General features: G+C 40.2%; 2 protein-coding genes across 5 annotated transcripts; one reads left to right on the forward strand and one right to left on the reverse strand.

Moving 5' to 3' along the window:
* Nucleotides 1-1,686: 1,686 nt before the first annotated feature.
* On the forward strand, nucleotides 1,687-12,412 carry TBP (TATA-box binding protein; the record flags this gene model as incomplete). Its single annotated transcript, XM_079716253.1, has 7 exons — nucleotides 1,687-1,740; nucleotides 3,932-4,326; nucleotides 7,216-7,303; nucleotides 9,055-9,146; nucleotides 10,187-10,354; nucleotides 11,555-11,649; nucleotides 12,333-12,412. 7 exons carry the CDS (start codon nucleotides 1,687-1,689, stop codon nucleotides 12,410-12,412), a joined length of 972 nt encoding a protein of 323 aa, XP_079572379.1.
* A 4,161-nt stretch (nucleotides 12,413-16,573) lies between these two features.
* PDCD2 (programmed cell death 2) lies at nucleotides 16,574-23,395 on the reverse strand (the record flags this gene model as incomplete). 4 transcript variants are annotated; one of them, XM_079716408.1, is made up of 7 exons in its annotated part: nucleotides 16,574-17,109; nucleotides 18,374-18,487; nucleotides 19,708-19,811; nucleotides 21,770-21,901; nucleotides 22,270-22,512; nucleotides 23,083-23,176; nucleotides 23,276-23,365. In XM_079716408.1, the coding sequence occupies 7 exons, from the start codon at nucleotides 23,363-23,365 to the stop codon at nucleotides 16,951-16,953; spliced, it is 936 nt and encodes a 311-aa protein (XP_079572534.1). In that variant the 3' UTR covers nucleotides 16,574-16,950. The 4 variants fall into 4 exon arrangements, with proteins under 4 accessions (XP_079572534.1, XP_079572533.1, XP_079572532.1 ...); XM_079716407.1 differs by having other exon boundaries at nucleotides 16,574-17,097; nucleotides 23,083-23,395; XM_079716406.1 differs by having other exon boundaries at nucleotides 23,083-23,395.
* Between the last annotated feature and the right edge of the window lie 12 nt (nucleotides 23,396-23,407).

Below are 23,407 nucleotides of genomic sequence, written 5' to 3' on the forward strand. Positions count from 1 at the left end.
TTATTTACAAACCCTTCAAATTGAACTCTTTGATGCCAGGGATCGAATGCCTCTTCATTTTTATATTTGCAGCACTTCTGTTGTTGTAAGAGGGTAACAGTGTCTGAAAGAGCATAATTTTCTTATATGTCTGATGTTTTCTGAAGCAGAGTTTTCTCTTTTTTTTGGTCTGTTTTCCATTGATGAATATGTAGGATATATAGTCTTTGGAGTCCTTTGTCCTTTCAAAGTCATTATCAGATTCTTTCTAAGTGCTTATTTTGTACCAGTACATGCTTGAGTTACATGTGTGTCTTTGACGTATAACTTGTAACTTTAAGATCTGTAAGTTCTGTGTGAGACTATCTTATTAGATGGTAATGTTTAAACTGAAATCTAATAATAGCTAACATTTATCCTGTACTTACTGTGTGATAATTAGATGCTGTTCTTGAGGTGTTAATCAGTCCTGTTTGAATCGGTCAGTTCTCACAGCAACCCTGAGCACGGTAGGAGTCCATCTGAACTAAACAATAAAAGGTAGTTCATCAGTCACTCGGTTCTTTTGACTAGAAGAAATTTCAAACGTGTAGCCAGTAAAGACATGATTTAAGGAAAGCCAGATACAGGCATAGTTTGTATTTATGTGTTCTGAAGAAGTAAAATTATTACATATATAAAAACATGATGTTTATTTTTATGTCTGTACGGTTTCTATCACAGTGTTTTATTTAAAGTAGTTGCTCAATAAATGAGCACACTAAAGTGTATTGGATCCAATTCAAAATTTATTAAACTTAATGCCCAAGACATTGTAGAGGATAGAATGCTGAATGGAATATTTTAAAACTTGAATTTAGCCTAATAGCACTGTGTATACAATGCATAATAAATATTTCTACTCAGATATGACAGGTTCCTTAGGAATTTGTTTGCCCTGGGTGTTTTTCCCCAAAAGTTTTTAATGCTGATTATGTACCTTAATTTTTAACATTATAAGACTATAAATTAAAGAGGGAGGGGATATGGGAACATATATATATGTATAACTGATTCATTTTGTTATAAAGCAGAAACTAACACACCATTGTTAAGCAATTATACTCCAATAAAGATGTAAAAAAATAATATATATGCTATTTATTATATATTGTATTATGTTTACTAATTACATTTATTATATTATAATTACATTATAATTAAGGTAGCATTTTGTTTTAGATAGACAAAACAACCAGTGGAATAGGAAGCATCTTAAAATTAGATTCAAGAGCTTAAGGGAATTGAGATTAAAATAAAATTCAAGAAAAAAAAAGACTATAAATTAAACACATAAAAAAACAATTTTTGTCCTGTTGGCAGTTTTGCATGCAGTCACAGAAAATGTGGAAGGAATAAGATTTCAGCTTTGTAAGGTAAAAAGAAATATATTCCAAAATAGTTTCGTTGGTTTTTTTCATTCTTTGTTTGTTTGTTTTTTGTTTAACCATGAAACTGGTTTATAAGACTGTATAGCTTACCTGTATTCTTACATTAAACTTCAAACTTTTTTCAAAGCAGCATCACTGTTTCTTGGTGTGCATGAAGATAACCCAGAGAGCTGAGGAAGTCGCTAAGAGTGTGCTGGGGATGCTCTAGGAAAAGACTGAATGCTGAGGTGATTCCCAGTCCAAAGGTTTTTGATTTGCCAAGAAGAAAGTGAACCTCATGGATCAGAACAACAGCCTCCCACCTTATGCCCAGGGCCTGGCCTCCCCTCAGGTAATACAACTGGATGGAGGGTACACGTAGGACAGAATCTGCATTGTTAGAGACAGTGTAAAAGGGAAGCAAGGGAATTTAACCATCTGTTGTTGAAAATGGATTTATATTTTTTAAGCCTCCTTTATTTCATTGAGAAGTTCTGTTAGGCTTTGAATAAGCATGATAGTGTTTGATTTGGGGAGTTTGTTTGGAAGCTAAAATGTGTATTTGTAAAACTTAATCTTTTGATAAGCACTTATGAAAGTGGTCTGAGTGATTATAGGGTGTTTGACTTTGGAGATAACTCTAACCAAATTATTTTCTAGTTTTATCTTTTCATTTTTATGTTTAAGGTTCCAAATAATGTAGCTACTTTTAAATTTTTTAAATAACTTCTGTTGAAGTGTAGTTTACATACTTAAATAAAAACGCTCTTTTTTCTTTAAGATTTAATTTTATTTATTTTTGGCTGCGTTGGGTCTTCGTTGCTGCGCGCGGGCTTTGTCTAGTTGCGGCGAGCGGGGGCTACTCTTCTTGTGGTGGCTTCTCTTGTTGCAGAGCACGGGCTCTAGGTGTGTGGGCTTCAGTAGTTGTGGCACGCGGGCCCTAGAGCGCAGGCTCAGTAGTTGTGGCGCACGGGCTTCGCTACTCCGCGGCGTGTAGGATCTTCCCAGACCAGGGATCGAACCCGTTTCCCCTGCATTGGCAGGTGGATTCTTATCCACTGTGCCACCAGGACGTCCAAAAACACCCATTTTAAGTATGTGTTTTGATAAGTGTATGCACCTGTGAAAGTTATAGAACATTTCAATCACCCTAAAAATTCCTTCCTGCCCCTTTGCAGTCACTCCCCTAGCTCCAGGCAGCTACTGATCTGCTTTGCAGAGTTAGAGATAGTTTTGCCTACTCTGGAATATCATGCAAATGGCATCATACCAGTATATGCTTTTTTTGTGTCTGTCTTCTTTGTACATCAGCAAGTTCCTTTTTATCACCAAGTAGCACTCTGTTGTATGGGTGTACGACAGTTTGTCCATTTCCCAGTTGCTGACATTAGGGTTGTTTCCAGGTTGGGGCCATTGTGAATAAAGGTGCTGTACGTTTGTGTACATTTCTCCGTGTCTGCTATGTTTTTGTTTCTCTTGGGTGAGTACTCAGGAGTGGGATTGCTGGGTCATTGTGTAAGTGCATGTTTAACTTTATAAGAAAGCATGTTCTGAAGTTCTGCCAGCGACATGTGGGAGTTCTAGTTGCTCCACATCCTCACCAGCCCTTGGGTTTTTACTTCAGCCATTCTAGCAGTACAAGCATTTTCCTGTCGACTTATGATCTTGAACATCTTGTCAAGTGCTTATTAGCTATTTATAGATCTTCATTTGTAAAATGTCCATCTTTTGCCCATTCTTTATTGGTCTATTTTTTCATCTTTTATTGAGTTTTGATTGTTCTTTATGTAGTCTGGATATGAGTTCTTTCTCAGATATATGTATGGTAGATGTTTTCTCGTAGTCTGTGGCTTAATTTTTAATTTCCTTTTTAAAAAATATTTATTTATTTATTTTTTTGGCTGCGTAGGGTCTTAGTTGTGCCACATGGGATCTTTCATTGCGGCACATGGGCTTCTCTCTACTTGTGGCGCACGGACTTCTCTCTAATTGTGGTGCACAGTATCCAGAGCGCATGGGCTCTGTAGTTGGGGCACTCGGGCTCTCCAGTTGTGGCACATGGGCTTAGTTGCCCTGCAGCCTGTGGGATCTTAGTTCCCTGACCAGGGATTGAACCGGCGTCCCCTGTATTGCAAGACAGGTTCTTAACCACTGGACCACCAGGGAAGTCCCAAATTTTAATTTTCTTAATGGTATCTTTCAAAGAGTAGAAGTTCTCGATTTTTTCTAAGTCTTAGAGCATTGTTATCCTCTAGAGCCTGAAGGGTTAAGGAGCTTCCTTAAATTCTCACGTGTTGTAAGTAGCAGAGTTGGATTTCACACCCAGGTCTGCTTCCATACCCTAAGCTCTTACCTACTGTGTTATGCTGAAGAAGAAGGTGATGTGTGTAAGAAGAGCAAGTTCCTCCCCGTTACTGCTAAATTACCCCATTTGTGCTCGGAAGGTGCCTGTCTTTGCAAATCTCACCTGCTGTTCTAACAGCCAAGTCCTACAGACACTCACACCAGCCAGCCTAACCCATTGTTCTCCTAACTTCCCGCAGGGTGCCATGACTCCTGGAATCCCTATCTTTAGTCCGATGATGCCGTATGGCACAGGACTGACTCCACAGCCTATTCAGAGCACCAACAGTCTGTCTATTTTGGAAGAACAGCAAAGGCAGCAGCAGCAACAGCAGCAGCAGCAGCAGCAGCAGCAGCAGCAGCAGCAGCAGCAGCAGCAGCAGCAGGCTGCAGTGGCAGCCGTTCAGCAGTCGACCTCCCAGCAGGCAACCCAGGGGGCCTCCGGCCAGACACCACAGCTTTTCCACTCACAGACTCTTACGACCGCACCCTTGCCGGGCACCACTCCCCTGTATCCCTCCCCCATGACTCCCATGACCCCCATTACCCCTGCCACGCCAGCCTCGGAGAGCTCTGGGATTGTGCCGCAGCTGCAGTGAGTACTTGTTGTATGTCCTTTCCCTGCCCTGGAGGCGTCTCCTGGAACTGTGCTGCTGTTCTTTGTTCTCAGATGGATTGATTTCTTTGTGTGGCACTAATGGTGATCATGCATCAAAACTCGCTTTAAAAAGAAAAGGAAAGCTGTCTTAGTGAGTCAGTGCCCCCAATAAAAGGCTCTCATAACATCTTCAGAAATTTAGTAGCTGTGCTTATATGTTTGGGCCAATGAAGTCCAATTTAGATTGCATTATTGTTATTATAGACATTTTGCTGTAGCTGATTTACCAAATGAAGCTTTATGTAGTCTTCTTCCCTTGTGATATTTTTAGTCTTTGGGAAGATTAATTACTTAGTCACGGAATCATTATAGTTCATAGTGGTCCTTGTTTTCCTTCATTGGTTATTGTAAGGGCTGCATGTAAATTTTTGAAGAACTGTGCCCTTCCCACAAGCTGAGGATGGCTGTTCTTGTCCTAAATGTATTTTTCTATCTAATTGAATTAGGTCCTGTATGTAACAGAACTGGGGGGTAGGGGACGGGTAGGGAAAATTTCTCCTGCCTGAAAAACAAACAAATATTCTTAAATATCTGTCACCGAGAAGTATATAGCTTTTGCCTTTAGGAAGTTTATGGCCATATCGGGTTATCTGTAACAACTACGTTACCCAGTTTTCTTGTAAGTCATTCCTGATCATTTTTAGAACTAAGTAATGTTTAACCATGGATCCTGACTGTTATCCAGTGACCTAAATCTTGCCTTGGGTGTTTGTTTGATATGAAACAATTTAAAAAACAAAATAATTTAAAACTTAATGATTTTAGAAGGATAAGCACTTGTTAGTTCACCTCTATAAACACCATACCCTATTGTCTTGCACACTTACCTGGCTCTTATGTGCATTTAAGTTTGCACCTTTGGTTTAAATCGTAAATTCTACCCAGTTCAGATGGGGTGTTTGTTTCTTGCCAACACCATAATATTTCTGATATTCCACAAAGCGTCCCAGAAAATTCACAAGATTGTAGAAATTAAACAACATACTTTTATTTTCTTAATTTCTTTTTGTTATGAACTTATTTATTTATTTATTTATTTATATTTTTGGCTGCATTGGGTCTTCGTTGCTGCGTGCGGCAAGCGGGGGCTACTCTTCTTTGCAGTGCATGGGCTCAGTAGTTGTGGCTCCTGGGCTCTAGAGCGCAGGCTCAGTAGTTGTGGTGCATGGGCTTAGTTGCTCCATGGCATGTGGGATCTTCCTGAACCAGGGCTCGAACCCGTGTCCCTTGCCTTGGCAGGCGGATTCTTAACCTCTGCGCCACCAGGGAAGTCCAAATAACACACTTTTAAACAGCCAATGGATTGAAGATCACAGGGGCAGTTAGAAAATACTTAGAGACAAATAAAAACAAAAATACAGCATACTAAAACGTGGGATGCAGCAAATGTGGTGCTATAGGTGAAATTTATACCTATAAATGATCACATTATAAAACAAGAGGGCTTCCCTGGTGGCGCAGTGGTTGAGAATCTGCCTGCCAATGCAGGGGGCACGGGTTCGAGCCCTGGTCTGGGAAGATCCTACATGCCACGGAGCAACTAGGCCCGTGAGCCACAACTACTGAGCCTGCGCGTCTGGAGCTTGTACTTCACAACGAGAGGCCGCGACAGTGTGAGGCCCACGCACCGCAATGAAGAGTGGCCCCCGCTCACCGCAACAAGAGAAAGCCCACGCACAGAAATGAAGACCCAACACAGCCAAAAATAAATAAAACAAACAAACAAAAATATTTCAGATCAATGACTTAACATTACAACTGAAAAAAGAACAAACTAATCCCAAAGCTAGCAGAAGGAAGGAAATAGTAAAGATTAGGGCAGAGATAAATGAAATAGAGAAAAGAAAAACAGTAGAGAAAATCAATGAAACAAAAGGTTGGTTCTTTGAAAAAAATCAACACATGTTTAGTTAGACTAACAAAAAAAGGGAAGACTCAAATTAACTAAAATCAGAAAAGGAAGTAGGGATGTTACTACCGATTCTACAGAAATAAAATAGATTATAAGAAAGTTCTGTGAACTTGTGTATGTAAAATTGATTGGAAGGAAATAGGTGATGTAGAAATGCGAACGTTGAGCTGATCATCCTAACTGGCGTTACAACTGTATTAAAGAAGACACCCACCCTCTTTTCAACCTAATTATGAGCCATCAAGTTTTCAAAGGTATTGCATTTTGACAGTGCAAAAAAAAGACCCAGAAGCAGCCATGAGCTGGAACAGTTGGAGATGTATTTGCAATCTGGGATCAGTATTCACAAGAGAGTGATGTTACAACTCATTTATAAGTTATTTATACAATTATATAAGGATATTAAAAAATGAAATGTGTTCATTGGACCCAGGTAATAAATGGTGATGTTTGTTTTTCTTGACTTACTGAGGGTTAATCAGAGGAAAAAGCTGGTTTTCTTCCTTTGTCAAAGATAATTGAACTCTTGTTCTTCCAAAAGATACTTATTTTGAGAGAAGTGAGAAAGTCATACCTCACTTAGGAGCCATGTGTATACAGAGCAAGTTACCCCCATTTAAGCCTCAGCTTCTTCATCTGAAAATGGCAGTATTAATAGTTATTACTTCATAGTGCATTGTAAGTATTAAGTGAGATTATCTTTGTAAAATGTTGGCATGGTGTTTGGTACTTGTTTAAACACTTAATAAATGTCAGCAATTTTTTAAAATTTTAATTTAAAAAATTAAGATAGTTTAAGTTAATTTAATCTCATTAAATTTCATTAAATTAGTTCTAATGAAAGAATACGACTTCTAAGTAATCATCTAACACTAACAGTAAATAATCATGTTTTCTTTTCTAATTTCTTACAGAAATATTGTATCCACAGTGAATCTTGGCTGTAAACTTGACCTAAAGACCATTGCACTTCGTGCCCGGAATGCTGAATATAATCCCAAGGTCAGAACAATTTTAATATATTTCAGACTATAATAATACAGAATTTTCTTCCAAAGGTCTCTAGATCAAAAACAATATGTTGTGTTTAAGTTTGGTGACACCAGCAAAACAAGGATTTAAAGCAAAATATGCAGCATTTTTATTGAAGAGCTGCCAAGTAAGAGACTCTAGGAATACAGCAGTCCACAAGATAAAGTTTGACATATCCATTGTGAGGGGATCATGTGAAGTTACAGAAGAAAATATATAGTATGATCCCATTTATGTTTTGAAAACTATATAGAACAGAATGCCATGCTACCTGGAATTTACTTCAGAATAGTCCAGTTGGAGAATTGGGAAAGGGGCATATGGATGAAACAAGATTAGCCAAAAGTTAATAATTGTTAAAGTTGGATAATAAGTACAAGAAGTTTATTATATTTTCTACCTTTGTATAACTGCCGATTTTTTTTATAATAAAAAGATTAAGGGAAAAATACCTACAAGTTTTCTGATTTTAAGATATCAGCCTAGGGCTTCCTTGGTGGCGCAGTGGTTAAGCATCCCCCTGCCAGTGCAGGGGACATGGGTTCGATCCCTGCTCTGGGAAGATCCCACATGCCGCGGAGCAACTAAGCCCGTGCACCACAGCTACTGAGCCTGCGCTCTAGAGCCCATGAGCCACAACTACTGAGGCCTGCACGCCTAGAGCCCGTGCTGTGCAACAAGAGAAGCCACCGCAATGAGAAGCCCGTGCACCGCAACGAAGAGTAGCCCCCGCTCGCCGCAACTAGAGAAAGCCCATGCACAGCAATGAAGACCCAATGCAGCCAAAAATAAATAAATAAAATAAATAAATTTATTTAAAAAAAAAACAGCCTAATGCATATGGCAAGTCCATATGAATATAGCATTATAAGAATTAATCTTTTGTCATAATTTTATTAAGTTGAATACATGATTTTACATAATTTTTTCTAATGAAATTATATTAGTTATCCAAGCAATAAAACCAGTAGAGGGAATTCAGGAAATGCAAAATAATTAGGGATTTCCTGGGACTTGTATAAACTAGAATATAATGCTAGCATTTTTACATGGTGGTAAGATCAGAAGACATATAGTAGTTTTTAAACTAAAATTGTGAAAGCAATCTAATCTGTCAAAGAGTGATCTTGATTAGAAATAATACGAATTTTTTCATGTGTAATTAGATAGTAGATATTAAAATTGCAGTTATTTTGAAACTAATTTTTTGCTTTATATCATGTAACCTAGTCACTGAGGCCATTACATTTATATAAATGCCGATCCACCAATTCAGTTTCTAAAAGTCTATTGGAAACAGGAGGTAACATCACTATGCGTTGATATGCTTGTAATCTGATTTATTAATTCCTTCTGGAGGTGGAAAAGGTTTATCAGTAGATTTGCCTAAAAAAAATTTAATAAAACAAAATTTATAGTTAAAGATATTTTTGCAAATATTCCTTGTCTTCACTTGTTGGGATGTGTATGACAGAACACAGAGATCTTGGTCCAACCGCCTTAGCAGTCACAACTTGTGTGTTTGCTCCGTTTGCAAAAGACGTGTGGCACGTGGTGATGTAAGGGAGCCCTGTACGGAAACACATGACAGATATCTTGATAACTTTCTAAGTACCAGGTCCTTCTTACTATTTGGGGTGTTTTTTCTCATTGTCTAGTTCTCCTGGCAGAAGTCAGCAGTCTGGTATGACATCATTAACTATTGTCTCTGGCTGTTTTAGCGGTTTGCTGCTGTAATCATGAGAATAAGAGAGCCCCGGACCACTGCACTGATATTCAGTTCTGGGAAGATGGTGTGCACAGGAGCCAAGAGGTGGGTTTAAAGGAGTTCATTGTCCTGGTCTGTATGTTATGAAAGAAATGGCTGTGTCATGGTTTCTAGGTGTTAGGCTAATACTTTAATAAAATGTTATTGTTGCTTTCTTATTAAAATAGTTGATTCTCATCACTTTTAGACAGCAGTAACTTCATTTTCTTAAAATCAGGCATTAGTTTAGGGTGTATGCTATCACCTTATTTCCATACAGTTCAGCATGTATGCATGCCTCATTTTTGTCATTCATGACCCTGCACTTGAGAGCCTCTTGTCGACGATGATACTGCTTTCATTATGCTTTTGTTACATGAGCCCTGCCCTGCTAAGTCATAGTTTTGTCCAAGAGATGACTTCTAGGAATGGATAAAGAAAGACTTGACATAAAAGAGGAATTAGTGTATGCATTCTTTGAGTATAAGTCTCATCATTGTTTTCCTATCCAAATGAAGCTTGTTAGTTTTCATCTCAGTAGAAATTTGTGAGCTAAAATACAATAATATTAATGATAATGGTGATGATGATATTATGTTTCACATGTATAAAATCTAGGGCTGTCGGGACTTCTCTGGTAGTCCAGTGGCTTAAGACTCTGTGCTCCCAATGCAGGCGGCCCGGGTTCGATCCCTGGTCAGGGAATTAAGTCCCACACGCGGCAACTAAGAGTTTGCATGCCACAAAGATTCCACATGCTGCAACTAAAGATCCCGCGTGCTGCAATGAGGATCCCGTGTGCTGCAACTAAGACCCGGCAAAGCCAAATAAATAAATAACTTTTTTTTTTTTTTTTAAATCTAGGGCTATCAGTAATTTGGTGAATTGAAGAGGGATTCATTTTGGTAGGCCTAAGCTTTCTGTCAAGGACACAGGAATACTTTGTACATAAAACTCTTAATGTCTGTTGAGCTTTTCTTTATTGGAAGGGGTGACCACTTTATACTTTATAAAATATCTTTCCTAATTTGGACTTCTTATAAGTTTTTCATCTAAATAATTTTAGCTGTCTTTGAGTATGAATATTTCACTTTTTCTTTCCCTAGTGAAGAACAGTCCAGACTAGCAGCAAGAAAATATGCCAGGGTTGTACAGAAGTTGGGTTTTCCAGCTAAGTTCTTGGACTTCAAGATTCAGAACATGGTGGGGAGCTGTGACGTGAAGTTCCCTATAAGGTTAGAAGGCCTTGTGCTTACCCACCAACAGTTCAGTAGGTGAGTCTGAAATGGATTGTGATTGCTTTTGGCAACAGTTAATTTATAATCTATTTAAACATTGTTCATGATAAAACGTGCAATCTAATTAGTATGTAAGAACAAATGATATAGGTATATTTATCGTTGAAGTTTCTTCCTGATGTCTTTCGTAACACCTATTCTCACCAGCCTCCTACTTCCCTGTCATTTCGCTTAACGACACCCAAAACTCCCCTTTACTGGGATGAAATTGATTCCCTTCTGTATGTTTTATCATTTTATTGCTCACTAAATACATTTTAAATACATGAACAAAGTCCACAACCTCTTGTATCAATTTTTTCCCCAGTTGTTTGAATCTTTTGTGCTAGTCAACACTTATTTTCCCTGCTACTTCCTGATGAAGACTTACAAGGCAGGTGGTCCCTGCCCACCTCTCCAGCCTCTCTGCTCATAGCACCCCCAAGGCTTATCATGCCCTTACTGCATGAGGGCCCTTGCATATCCCACTTTTATACCTGGCACACTCTTATTTCACTTTTCACCTAGAAAAGTCCCACTGGCATTTCACATATCCACCCCAGCATCTCTTCCTCAGAGAAGCCTATCTTGAATTTTCCACTAGGTTAAACACAGTCACACATGCTAACTGTTTTCAATCTCTCTAACTAAGAAAATGAGATTACTAGGATTAGAATAAAACATACCAACAGTGCATTTAGTCAGACGACATAGTCAGGGAAAGATTCAGTCTCCAACTAGTATCTTTTCAGTCACTTTGGTTAAATTGCCTGAACAAAGTTAACAGCTAGAGATATTTCAGTTTAAGGAGATGAGATGTGAATGATTAGAAGGTAAACTGTGTGACTGTCAGATCTTATAAATAAATGATTATTGGGCTCTTGTAAGTCGGTGTAAACTTGTCCAGAATGAAACTTGATAAAGGTCAGAGACTATAGAACATATTTATAAAGCTCTTGTTCTTATGTTAGGAAATCCAGATTCATTAGAAATAGAGTTAGTTGGTCTTCATGTGCCAGTTACAAGTTGGCCTCCCTGGCCTTGAGCACTGTCCCCTGTGATGCTCCTTAAGAACTGGGCTTCACCTCCTCATCAGTTTGCTGCTTACCCAGTACTTTCCCTTGTTCAGGTCCCCGTTTTCTCTAAAGGCATGAGTAGCTGTTAATTTCTAAACTGTTTTTGCCATTTTCCTTCTAGTTATGAGCCAGAGTTATTTCCTGGCTTAATCTACAGAATGATCAAACCAAGAATTGTTCTCCTTATTTTTGTTTCTGGAAAAGTTGTATTAACAGGTAAGTTGCAACAGGAAGTAGTGTTCTAAGTTTTGAAAGTGTGAAGAATGGCATTTTCTCAGTGCTGAGAAGTAATATCGCAGTGTCGGGACAGTTGACTGGTGACTTGTAAAGCAGCTTTGCCCCTTTTTTCTCTTCCCCTGACCCTGACACTCTGATGGGGAACACACCCACCAGAGGGAGTGAGCCGAGGGAAGTCAGAGCGCAGCCCGGCTGCTTCTCCAGCTGAAGCATGACCTTGGTGGGGGAGGGGGAGGGGGGCATTACATTGCATAACAGGTGGCGTTTTAAGTTGGGTACCATTGTCTAAAACTTTGGGGTTCATCACCATTATCATTTTGCGACAACAAAGGAAGATTCAAAAGAACTTGTTTGAAGGCAGCAATTGGGAGAATAAGATTCAGCCACTCTCACTGCTGCCCTGCTGGGTTCTGACCCAGTCCAGAGACCAGCACCAGTCACGTGGGCAGACTGCGGAAGGAGGCTGGAGTCACCTGGGGCGCTACTTTTGTAATTTTTTTAAAAAATACCACCTTAAAAACAAAAATAGGATTATGACAAGGGTCCATCGTTAATGTTTTAATGCATCTGTCTTACTAGGTGTGGAGAGAATTGTGCTTGTGGTTTTATGTTAAGAAATGCCGTTTTTTCAGACTCTTCTCTACTCCAACTTGTCTTCATAGGTGCTAAAGTCAGAGCAGAAATTTATGAAGCCTTTGAGAACATCTACCCTATTCTAAAGGGTTTCAGGAAGACAACGTAATGGCTGTCATGTACTCCTGCCTCCCCCACCCACTTGTTTTATTAAAACAAATCAGTTCTGGTACATTTAGTGGTGTTGTGGATGGCCCCATGTAATGAGAGGATGGATGTCTGGTTGTAGGTTGCAGCACGAGGTGAAGCTCTCCTGCATGTGTACCCCGTAGGGATACCAGGGAGGGGGTATTATTTCTGCACAGAGAACACCGAAGTGTTACTGTAAGTTGCTCAAACTGTGCTGCTATTTGGGCAGTGCTGCCCATTTATTTATATTTAGATTTTAAACACTTACTGCTGTTGACAAGTTGGTTTAAGGGACAAAACTTTTAAGTGTTAAAGCCACCTCAACAATCCATTGGACTTTATTTTGTTTAATTTCTTCCCCATAAACCACAGTTTTTATATTTCTACCAGAAAAGTAAAAATCTTTTTTAAAAGTGTTGTTTTCTAATTTGTAACTCCTATGGGTTATTTTTGTGCCACATTCCACCTTTTCAGTATTGCAGGACAGAATAGAAATGTATTAATGAAAACAAATGGCTGTACATATTTTTCTTCCTTCAGAGTACTCTGTACATTAAATGCTGTTTATAAAAGTGTTAGATTGATGTTATAAATGAAACTTTGTAAGATTCATGTGATCATACTGTTTAAAAAGTTGTATTTTAGATATAATGCCTGAAACCATTTCAGTGTGTTTGCTTGCTTGTTGTTTGTTTCAATCAACATTTCATTGTATGTTACAGTGAAAATGGAAGAATTGTCTGAAAATTTTAAGTTGCTCACAAAACGTGTTTATTATGTCCCATACATTGAGCACCTCCCGTTTCCCAGATACGTTGCCTTCTCACAAAAGCTGCAGTTAGGTTTTGTTCCTCTTTCACAAGTAGGGCAAGGTAGGCCCCAGCTGAGGGTCTGCCCAAGGTTACAGAGCCCGTAAGTGGCAAACACGGGCTCTAAGCCAAAGGCCTTCAGTGTTAGAGCTGGGGTCGTCCACCGACTGGTGAGGTGTGTTTTTCTCATGAACATCAGGTGAGCATGTGTAAGTTTTTGGGGTTCATTGTTCGGGTGTGTGTGTTTCTTTTTAATTGTAAAAATATTTTTTCAGATGGCTCAGAGGTATATAACCAGAAAGTTTCTTCCTTCCTCTCCCATCTGTCTGTTTCCCCAGGTTAACTACCAGATTGGTGGGTACCTCCCCAGCCCTCTTCTGTTCAGATTTTTTCTTTTTGGGGTGCTTTTGTTATCCTATTGAAAAAATTGTAAAGCATATGTTTGATTTTATAGCTTCCTTTCTTTTTCTTTTTTTTTTTTTTTTTTTTTTTTGCAGTATGCGGGCCTCTCACTGTTGTGGCCTCTCCCGTTGCGGAGCACAGGCTCCGGACATGCAGGCTCAGCGGCCATGGCTTACGGGCCCAGCTGCTCCGTGGCATGTGGGATCCTCCCGGACCGGGGCACGAACCCGTGTCCCCTGCATTGGCAGGCGGACCCCCAACCACTGCGCCACCAGGGAAGCCTCTATAGCTTCCTTTTTTTAGTCACTATATCATACACATTTTTCCATGACAAACATACTGCCATGAAATGGAATCTGATGGTGCCACATGATGTAGTCTGATGGTGTAATCTGATGGTTACACAAGTTTATGTATTTAACCATTTCCATAATTATGGTCATTTACGTTATCTGTAGTGTTTTACTATTATAAACAGGTGCTGCAGGGAACATCCTTTTATGTGTATTTGTGGATAACTACAGGTATTTCTATAGTAACATGCCTAGAAGAGGAGTCACTGTATTAAGAGCATTTATACATTCTAGGTTTTGATAGATCCATACCAGATTACAGTCCAGAGAGAACATGGTGTATTAAGTGCCCTTTTCTTGCATTTTCCAATCATCAGTGATGTCAGTAATGTATGGATGAATTGGAAAGACATCAGTCCAATATGATCTCCTTCTATTCAAGAAAGAATTGTTTCCCCACGTGTGAGTCTTAGGTTCTTCAGTAAAGTTTCATAATTTTTTTCTATAGGGCTTTACATTACATAAAAGTTAATTCCTAAGTATTTTAGTTTGTTATTAATGGCATTTTTAATAAGACTTTAAAATTCTTGCTGATAGATTTATTTCCAGTCACTCTACTGAATTATTCTTACTCCTTATGCACCAGTCCAGCCACACCACCCACCCAAATAACCATTATCCTTTTACAGTAATTACCTAAACACCAATATAGGTTAGTCTTCCATTTTAATAAATTGATATGTTTTTATGTCTGTTTTATTCCTTAAGTTCCCCTGCCATCTCATTTAAGGAAATTTATAGGCTGTTTGGGTAGTAGTTTCTTACAGTCTGTCGTGCTATTTGCAAACTCAGGATGGTGCAGCCAGCATATCCCTCTGTTCTCTGCATTTCCTGCCGGTGGGTGACTGCATCTAAAGGCTTGATCCCTTTGTAAAGACTGTAAGTAGTGTTTGTTAGGAATTTAATGTCTTATTGTCGTCTTCTGATTGATCCACTAATTCATTAGTGGGTTGCAAAAGATAAAATTCTAATTATTCTTTTCATGATTTGTTAGAATACTTATTTTTATAGTGATATACTTCTTTCACACAGCAGGATAAGTGCTTGCTTCTTTCCCTTTAAAAGTTTTCAAGATAAAATACCTCATGAGTTCATACTAGTATATCCAATCCAGATTCAGACTACAGAGTTTTTATTTGATCAGTTCTATAGTAAGTATTTTACGCTGAGAACCCTTAATTTTTAAAAACACGTGGGATGATGAGTTAGTTAGAATAACAGAACACTACCACTAATATGAATATCAAAAGCACTGAAACATTTTTTCTTTGCTGTGATCTCTGAATTGTCAAACGATGATGTGACCAGCATTCAGTATATCAAATAAAAAAGGACAGGTGAATGCATTGCTCTCTCCAGTAGGGTGAGCTGCCTGGTCAGGCAGTATCTGGGCCAAGCAGAGGTTTGAGGGACAGCATGCATGGGTTGGCAGTAGTGATTGATGTCCTCCGCAGGAGCAGTTGCTGGGTGAGATGTGTCGATCATTTCATGGTTGGTAGGAAGGTTTTTAAATGTCTTGACATATCTAGAGGCAACTGAGTTGTTTTTATTTATCTAAATTTTCTTATTTTTTAGTTATTTTCAACTAGTTGCTTTTTTTGGACATGGTTGCCAAGTCAGTGCTGGAAGTCTGTCTCCAAATGGAAATGCCCGGTGAACTTGCTGTCATCTCCAGACCTTGGCAGGGATACACACCTAAAGGATAGCTTGGCGGGTTACCAACATGCCTGCAAGAATGTCTACATAATCTGGGGATCTCTCCAAATAGACAGACCCTAATCAATTTGCTTAAAAAGTCCTTAGCAGTCAGGATGCTGTCCTACTGGGGCAAACTTCTGATTTATAGTTTGGGCTATGAAGGCCCCACTAGTCCAGTATTTTCTGTATCTTTATATAAATTACATACATATTCACACACATGTGATATGGACTAAAAGGCCAGGATTTCCTGATATAAAACTGGTGAAATAGCCAAGTCAGTGATATTAGCAAGTGATATTACCTCCAAAAAGATGTGTTTATGGTAGCAGTGCATTTCAGGGTTAGCAGGGATGTTACCAGAACTAGCTGCTGGTCTTCAAGCAGTGATCAACAGCAATGTCTCTAGGTTTGCCTTCGCAGCAGTGAAGCCTGCCCAGCTCTAAGAGAACTGGGAATTATTACAAGGTAAGTATAAATCACTTGGGGCTGAAAGGAGCCTTAGCATGGTTGATGGCACTGATTTAGGAACCGCTTGTGTAAAGAGAGGCATCGGAAACAATATCCCTCACTTGAAAGCTACCTCAGAGCCTTCCCTCAGGCTGACCCAGGGAAATTCCAGTGGCTGATTCCCTGTCGCTATTTGGGTTTACTTGCCATGTGGACAGTGCTATGAGATGGGGAGATGGAGAGAGAAGACCTTTCAGTCTCTGGTCTATAAGCAGTCCCACTGGCTGACCAAAGTCAGTCTTGAAGTAGAGCTTCTCTTTGAACTCAGGAAGACTCTTGGGGTTTTACCCAAATATTTTTCTCCTTGTTTTAACTTTGCAAATTTTAGGGGAGAAATGCTCTGAGTGATGGTTTGACTTAATCGGGCACATAACCCATTTTTATTATAGAAATAAATTACATATAAGTAAAAAGATCATGTCACTTAGTCCCACTGTTAACCGGTTCACATCTAGTGCATATCATTCCAGGTATTTTTGGTGTACATACACATGTATAAATATTTTTACAAAAACAGCATACTATGAGTACCATCTACAGTGGTACCTTGGCATCTTTATCTTACTTGATGTGCATATAAGTCTGTATCATTAAGACTGTGTAGCCTCCTGCTGGACAGATACACAACACCTAAAACAACATCTTTGTGTATCTCTGGTATAATTATTTCCTTAGGATGAAGTCCTAGAAATGGAATTGGAAAGTCTAAGAGATGATGAATATTTTAAGGCTTTACACCATTGTCTTTAGGGGGCATCTGTCAGATCTTGCTTCCAAACAAATTCCTCTGTGTAGCCAGTGCCCAGGCCACAGCTTTCAGCACAGGTGAAGATGGCCAGGACGCCCCAGTCGACACTCCTGCCCAGACTGTCAGCCTTCAGGTAGTTGAGCAGATGAGGCATGACCTGGGGAAAGGATGGCACAGTCAGAGCGCTCCTTGGCAGTGAGGAGCACAGTCCGCTTTCAACAGACCAGACCTTCCTGGGGATCCTGTTCTCTCCACCTCCATCTCCACAGCGAGATTACAGACATTACGGCGTTAATATTAACATATTTAACAATCTAAAAATACTCTGCAACTCTACGTTTCTTTCAAGTCCCTCTCTATTTGGTGTCTTTCTTCTTCATTTAAGAAAGAAGTTCCTAAGTATAATAAGATCAGCTGACCTATTTGACCTGGCTGTTAACCTAATTATATTTTATTAATAATGTGCCACAAAATAGGGATGAGGCTTCTATTTGGGCAACTTTTATTTTGGGTTATTTACAACCTGAATAGCAGATGCTGTTACTATGACTCTGAAGAAACACTAACCTAGTAGAACACAAAAAGGAAATCTATTGATGTATTTGTATAGACTAGAAATGGGTCTTAGGAGTCAGTGGTCTCCTGGGAAGAGTAAGAGGCGGCACTGCCACTACTGTTATCAAATTGCTTCATACAACCACCGTCAGCTCATCTTGGGCGTCAGTCAGAGCTCTGGCAGTAAGAACCAATTAGTTTTGGATCAGTCCACAAAAGTCCTTTTTATCCTAAGAAATAAATATCACTTTATAAGGTTAGTGAATCCACAATTCAAGAGCATTTCCGCCCAACCCAAATGGATTTTGATGCTAACAACTTCTTTGGGGGGGGTAAAAAATTTTACTTTAATGATTACGTTAATTTGTTCTCCTAACAAATCTACAAACCAAGACTAGACAGAGTAAGCGTTCTGAAACACTCTCACAAAGGAGAGAGTCAAAGATTGTAAAAAAGGTATATTATTTTCAATTATAAAGGTAACAATAGAGGCACTAAAATAATATTGACCCTAACCACACTGGGAGGTGGGCGATGGTCTAGATGGTGTGAGTGACTACATGTAAATCCTCACGACTGCAGAAGTCAGTCAGCAGGTAATGTCTAAAAAACTAGTAAACTGATAAATCTCAGAAAAAGCATGTTATTTAAAGACAGAAATAACTACCAGATGACCAGTAAGAGATACCTCCCTCCTCGCAACAAGCCCTAAGGTGGGGCAGGAAACTACTGGTTTTCATCACAGGGAACCTTCCGTGATACCACAGGGATCCATACACGTATGTTACTTTGGCGAAGTGTTTTAATGCTTAAAATTATAAATCGGGGTAATTACATACTAAAATAGTACTTATTTAAGGTCATACCTGGAATTCAAATATTCTCTTGGCACCACAGGGGCAATCTGGAATATCCTTTTCTTGAGGGCTATTTTCACCAGAGATCCAGATGGGGGCAAGCCCTCTGCCATATCTGAGAATCTAAAATCAATCAGGATCAGTTTAAATCACCAACATCTCATGTGATCTGAGGATCATCTAGAGAAGCTTTGTACATACTCTTAAAATTGATGATACGCTCATCTGAAAACCACTTTACTGTCTGTCCCCCTGCGCCCCTCCACTGGGCACAATTAATACCGTTCTCAGTGTCATCAAAGGCAGCGGTGCCCAACCTTTCTGGCACCAGGGACCGGTTTCGTTTCGTGGAAGACAATTCTTCCACGGACAGGGAGGGGGAAGGGGGGTGGTTCTGGCGTTAATGCGAGCGACGGGGAGCGGCAGGTGAAGCTTCACGGCACCAGTCCTCGGCCCAGGACATGGGGACCCCTGATCAAAGGGACTGTTTCAGCTTATCTGATTCAGGATATCCAGATGATTTTTCTTAGATGTCAGTATGGTTAGAATCTGAATCCTATGACTATTTTGTGAAAAGACTAACAATAAACCTATTTCCCCATTATCAGGTTGTCAATCTAACATGCAGCCCAGGGTTTGTGCTTACCTTCACACAGATATAAGGAACCTAAGTTAACAATTTTTAAAGGAACAAATACCAAGTGAGCCACAGTGTTTAGATAAATAAAACAAGTAAATTTTGTTATAATAACATCTTATATAACAAATGAGTGACTTTCCTCAATATTTCTTGTTAAAAGCATATGCGTTGCTAAAAACTACCTTCTCAGTATTTAGGACCTAGACCTACTCTTCCTATAAGCCCCTGGATATTTATTTGCTCTAGCGACTGGCTTATGGGAATTTAGCTGTCTTCTTTAGTGATTTATGTTTACGGTGAGGGAAGTTAAGGGGAATAAAGTTAATGGAAGAAAAGAGGCAAAGGGAAACATTTCCTGAATACTTACTGTGAGTCTACAATCTACCTTAATCCTCAAAACCACTCTTTTTTTTCCCCCACACTGTAGATACAATTACATCAGAAGGTCAATACGTACTTCAAGAAGCCAGAATTCTTCATAACAGCAAAACCCATTATTCTTTTCACAAAACCCCAGTGGTCTTTGTGCTAATGTGGCAGGCTGGTTTCTTAGTTCCCCAACCAGGGATCGAACCTGGGCCCCTAGCAATGGAAGTGCAGAATCCTAACCACTGGACTGCCAGGGAATTCCCTACTCAGGGTTTATACCCCTAAAACACCACCTGAAAAGAACAGAAGGAGCTGTATATGAACTCTATTTTACCTGTTCTGGTTCAAGGGATATTTTGGTTTTAAACTTCCGGAAAATTCTATCTTCCCTAGATTCATGTTTTGCCATGGAATCCAATTCTTCCTCAGGTGCTTCACCTAAAAAATTATCAACATAACTATTATGCAACAGGAATAATCTCCATGTCTTGACAATAAACACATGCTGAGGGAGGCCAGTTTTAAACAACCAACTTAGTGTTAAATCAGACAGTGAAGGCCAGATGTTTCCACAGCCTTTCCTATTTTAATTCATTAATGTTTGTGCTTTAAGACCATCTGACTTTGCAGGTACTCCGTGAAGCATTATTACTATGCCGGCTCCTAGTAAGAGCTTCTCTTTAAAACTCCAAATTAAAAGAACAGACCCCAAGTCCCAGTCTGAGGACTGCTGTGCCCAGCACACAAAAGGGCACCCCAAAAATATGAGCCCTGCTTATCACTAGTGTCCTTCACCCATCTGGACTCTTATTTCCAATCTCTTCATGTTTCATCTCTCCTTTCCCTTACACTCATTCAGTTATCACACGCCCTAACCCTACCAGCTCACTCCTTCACAGTCACCTCTGGAATCTCAGCCACCTGAAACACCGCCATCCCCAACAGGATCGAGTCTTTGTAACTCAGAAGATACTTCTGATACCCTGAATGTGAAATGTAAGCCAGTAAGCTGACATTCTAATCTAAAATTTAATGTAGATTCTGAAATCTACATTTTGTGGTGGTTAAGAGCTCAAGTTTTGGAGTCAATAAGACGGGAGCTCAAACTTCAGTTCTAGAACTTAACAACTTTAGTCAGTTATACGACCAAACAAGTTATACCCAGAACCTCAAATTCCTCACTGCAAAATGGGGCAGAGTTTCTAACATATTGTTCTGATGTCAAGATTTTAGTAAGATCATGCCCAAAAGGCCCGTGGTACAGAGTAAGTGTTGGATAAATTTTGGCTACTGCTCAGTCTCAGCACAGGCACTGCTCCAGAGCATGATAACCTTGAGGTAACTGACAAAATCAAGTATCTGAAACTTGCCAGATAAAAGGGCCCCTGCTGCCCACCAAACACTTCTAGGCACTCTCATGTCCACCATCTCAATCAGAGAAACAAATCCTGGAGCCAGATAAACTTTCCAAGTTTCCAGCATCCTGTGCAGCCCCACCCAACTGACCACCTGGATACTTCCTCTGACATCTTTACGGGAACCAGAACGTACCTTATGTATGCCAAGGAGGGAAGTACAGAAAGGATATCTTCAAATGAGGCAATATTTGAAAAGTATAGGTTGCAGCCTCCCAAGTGAGTTGCCTTTTCCTATCAGTGCTTCTCTTCTTGGCATTTTGAGCCCCTCCTTTCAAGCATTATATTTAATCACTTAATGAAAGAGGTTTTTTTTCTTTTTTTTTTACATTTCTATTGCTTATTACTTTATCGGCCCCATGTCTGAGGAGTAGAGACAGTGTGGATCAATGGCATGCACTGTCCAGATTAGATACAGCATGGTTTCATTTCACTGGACACTCAATACAGGGAGTTCTCTCTCACCTGTTATTGGAAATTTTCTATCAGACTCCTTCATCAGTGAATTCTTCCCCAAAGCACACTCTCTAACACTACTACCCACCAACAAACATAGCATCCCTCTCCCTAGGTGCTTTTGGACATCTGGCACTGAATCTTCTCATATGTTAGTTAAAAAGAAAAACGTTTTTTGTCTTAGCAATGATCTAAGACAGGTGTCTCCAAATTGGTTCTCTAATCCCTAGGTTTCCATGGCAGGTCCTCAGTGTCCCCTGAAATGGGTGAGAACATGTCCCTTGAGGCTGGAATGTTGGGACACTTGACCCTCTACTTTCTCTCTGCTTCAACTAGATTCACTATTCTTCCCCCCACCTTTTTCCTTTTTTTCTTATACATATATCCCCTTTTATAGATTTCTTTCCTATTTAGTTCACCACAGAGCACTGAGTTCCCTATGCTATACAGTAGGTTCTCATTAGTTATCTATTTTATACATAGTAGTGTATATTTAATGAATGAGTTTTGAAACTGATTCCTTACCCATGCTACCTATAATCTCTGATTCATCATCTTTTTCCACAAATTCAGGCATAATCTCATCTTCTGTTTCTATTACAATTTCAAATTCTGGAAAAAGGAAGCTGTGGTCTGGAACTGTACTGTCCAAATCACCTGAAACAAAGTAAGGTAACTAGCATCATTAGTAATCATTTAGTTTGGAAGGTCAAATAATTTCCTATATCTGAAGTGTATTTATTCCATGTCATAACAGTTTTCCTTAGTAAGTAACATATGTAGCTCCAGCATTTTAGATTATAGCTCATAAATTAAATGACTACACTAAAGCTAGGCTGGGACGCGAGTGGGCAAGACCTCACAGTTCCTTCTTCATAAAGGTGTTTAAGTCACTAGTTAACCAAAGCTTTGAAAAGTATTACACCTTTCCTTTTCTAATGTTAACGTTTATCCTCAAAATGAAAGATTTGGCCTGACAGACACTATGAAACTGAGGTTTAAAAATAAAAACAGAATTGACTGACCTGCTTGTGGACAAGCCTGCTTATGTCCCAATCTCCAGTCCAGAGTCTGATGCTCCTTGCTGCAGTAATGTGCCTTGTGACATCTGGAGCATGTTTTGGGGCCTAAACAGCCACAAACTCTGCAGAGATGAGCACCAGACTCGAGCTGGAGGCACACGGATTCTCCTGTCTCTGGCGGAGGATCCTCAGAAGGTGGCTCATAGGCGTAGAAGTCATTTCTCCTGGGCAACTGATTTCTAAAAACTAAGGAGAGAGGAGAAACGTTATACATGTTTTAAATAAAACAACATAGCAATTCAAATATTTGAGCCTTCACTCCACACAGGACTGAAAAGACAGTCATTTTTTAAAAAGAAAAATAGAAGAAAGTTTTTGCTTACAAAAAGCTTATTTTCTGGAAAGGAAGAAAAAAATAAGAGTGAAAACGATAAACTTTTTAAAGTCCATACAACTAAGTAGGCTCTTTGAGCTTGTTCAAATTAGTAACAAAAGTAACATTAAGTCAGACTACATACATATGAGCAACGTGTTGGAACCGAGGTTTCCGAAAAATTACAGGTTCTATTATCTGAACACCTACTACCGACTGATTAACAACAACAAAAAACTGGGGGCGAAGAAGGCGCGAGCCCTTGGAACGCCCCCCCCCCCACCCCCGGAAACGCTCGCGGGGTACAGGGGAGAGGCCCGCGGTGGGGTCGCAGAGGAGGCTGCACGGTTCCTGGACCCTGACCGCGAGCAAGGCCGCGCACGCGCGACCGGGGCTGCAGGCCGCTCACCGCGCACGCGCTACCCGGGCCCCGGGCCGCTCACCGCGTAGGCCGGCGCAGCACGGTGGCGTTCGGCAGCAGAAAAGGAAGAGACCGCGGTGGAAGGCGTCGGCGCGGCCCGGAAGCGGTGCGTACAGCTGCAGCAGGAAGGCCAGTGGGCGACCGCACAGCGCGCAGGCCAGCCTCGCGGGCCCCGGCAGCCCGGCTGCGCCGAGCCACGCCGGCCGGCCGCCCACCTTGCTGGGGAACTGCTCGCTGCGCAGCCGCCACGCCGGCGCCGCCTCTACAAAACCCAGTTCAGCCAGCCCGACGCTCGCGGCTGCCATGGGCGCAGACATCAGGCCCCTCGAACTGCCGCCCCGCCGCCG

Source organism: Hyperoodon ampullatus (genome assembly GCF_949752795.1).
Source record: "Hyperoodon ampullatus genome assembly, chromosome: 12".
In the NCBI taxonomy this organism is placed as follows: Eukaryota; Metazoa; Chordata; class Mammalia; order Artiodactyla; family Ziphiidae; genus Hyperoodon; species Hyperoodon ampullatus.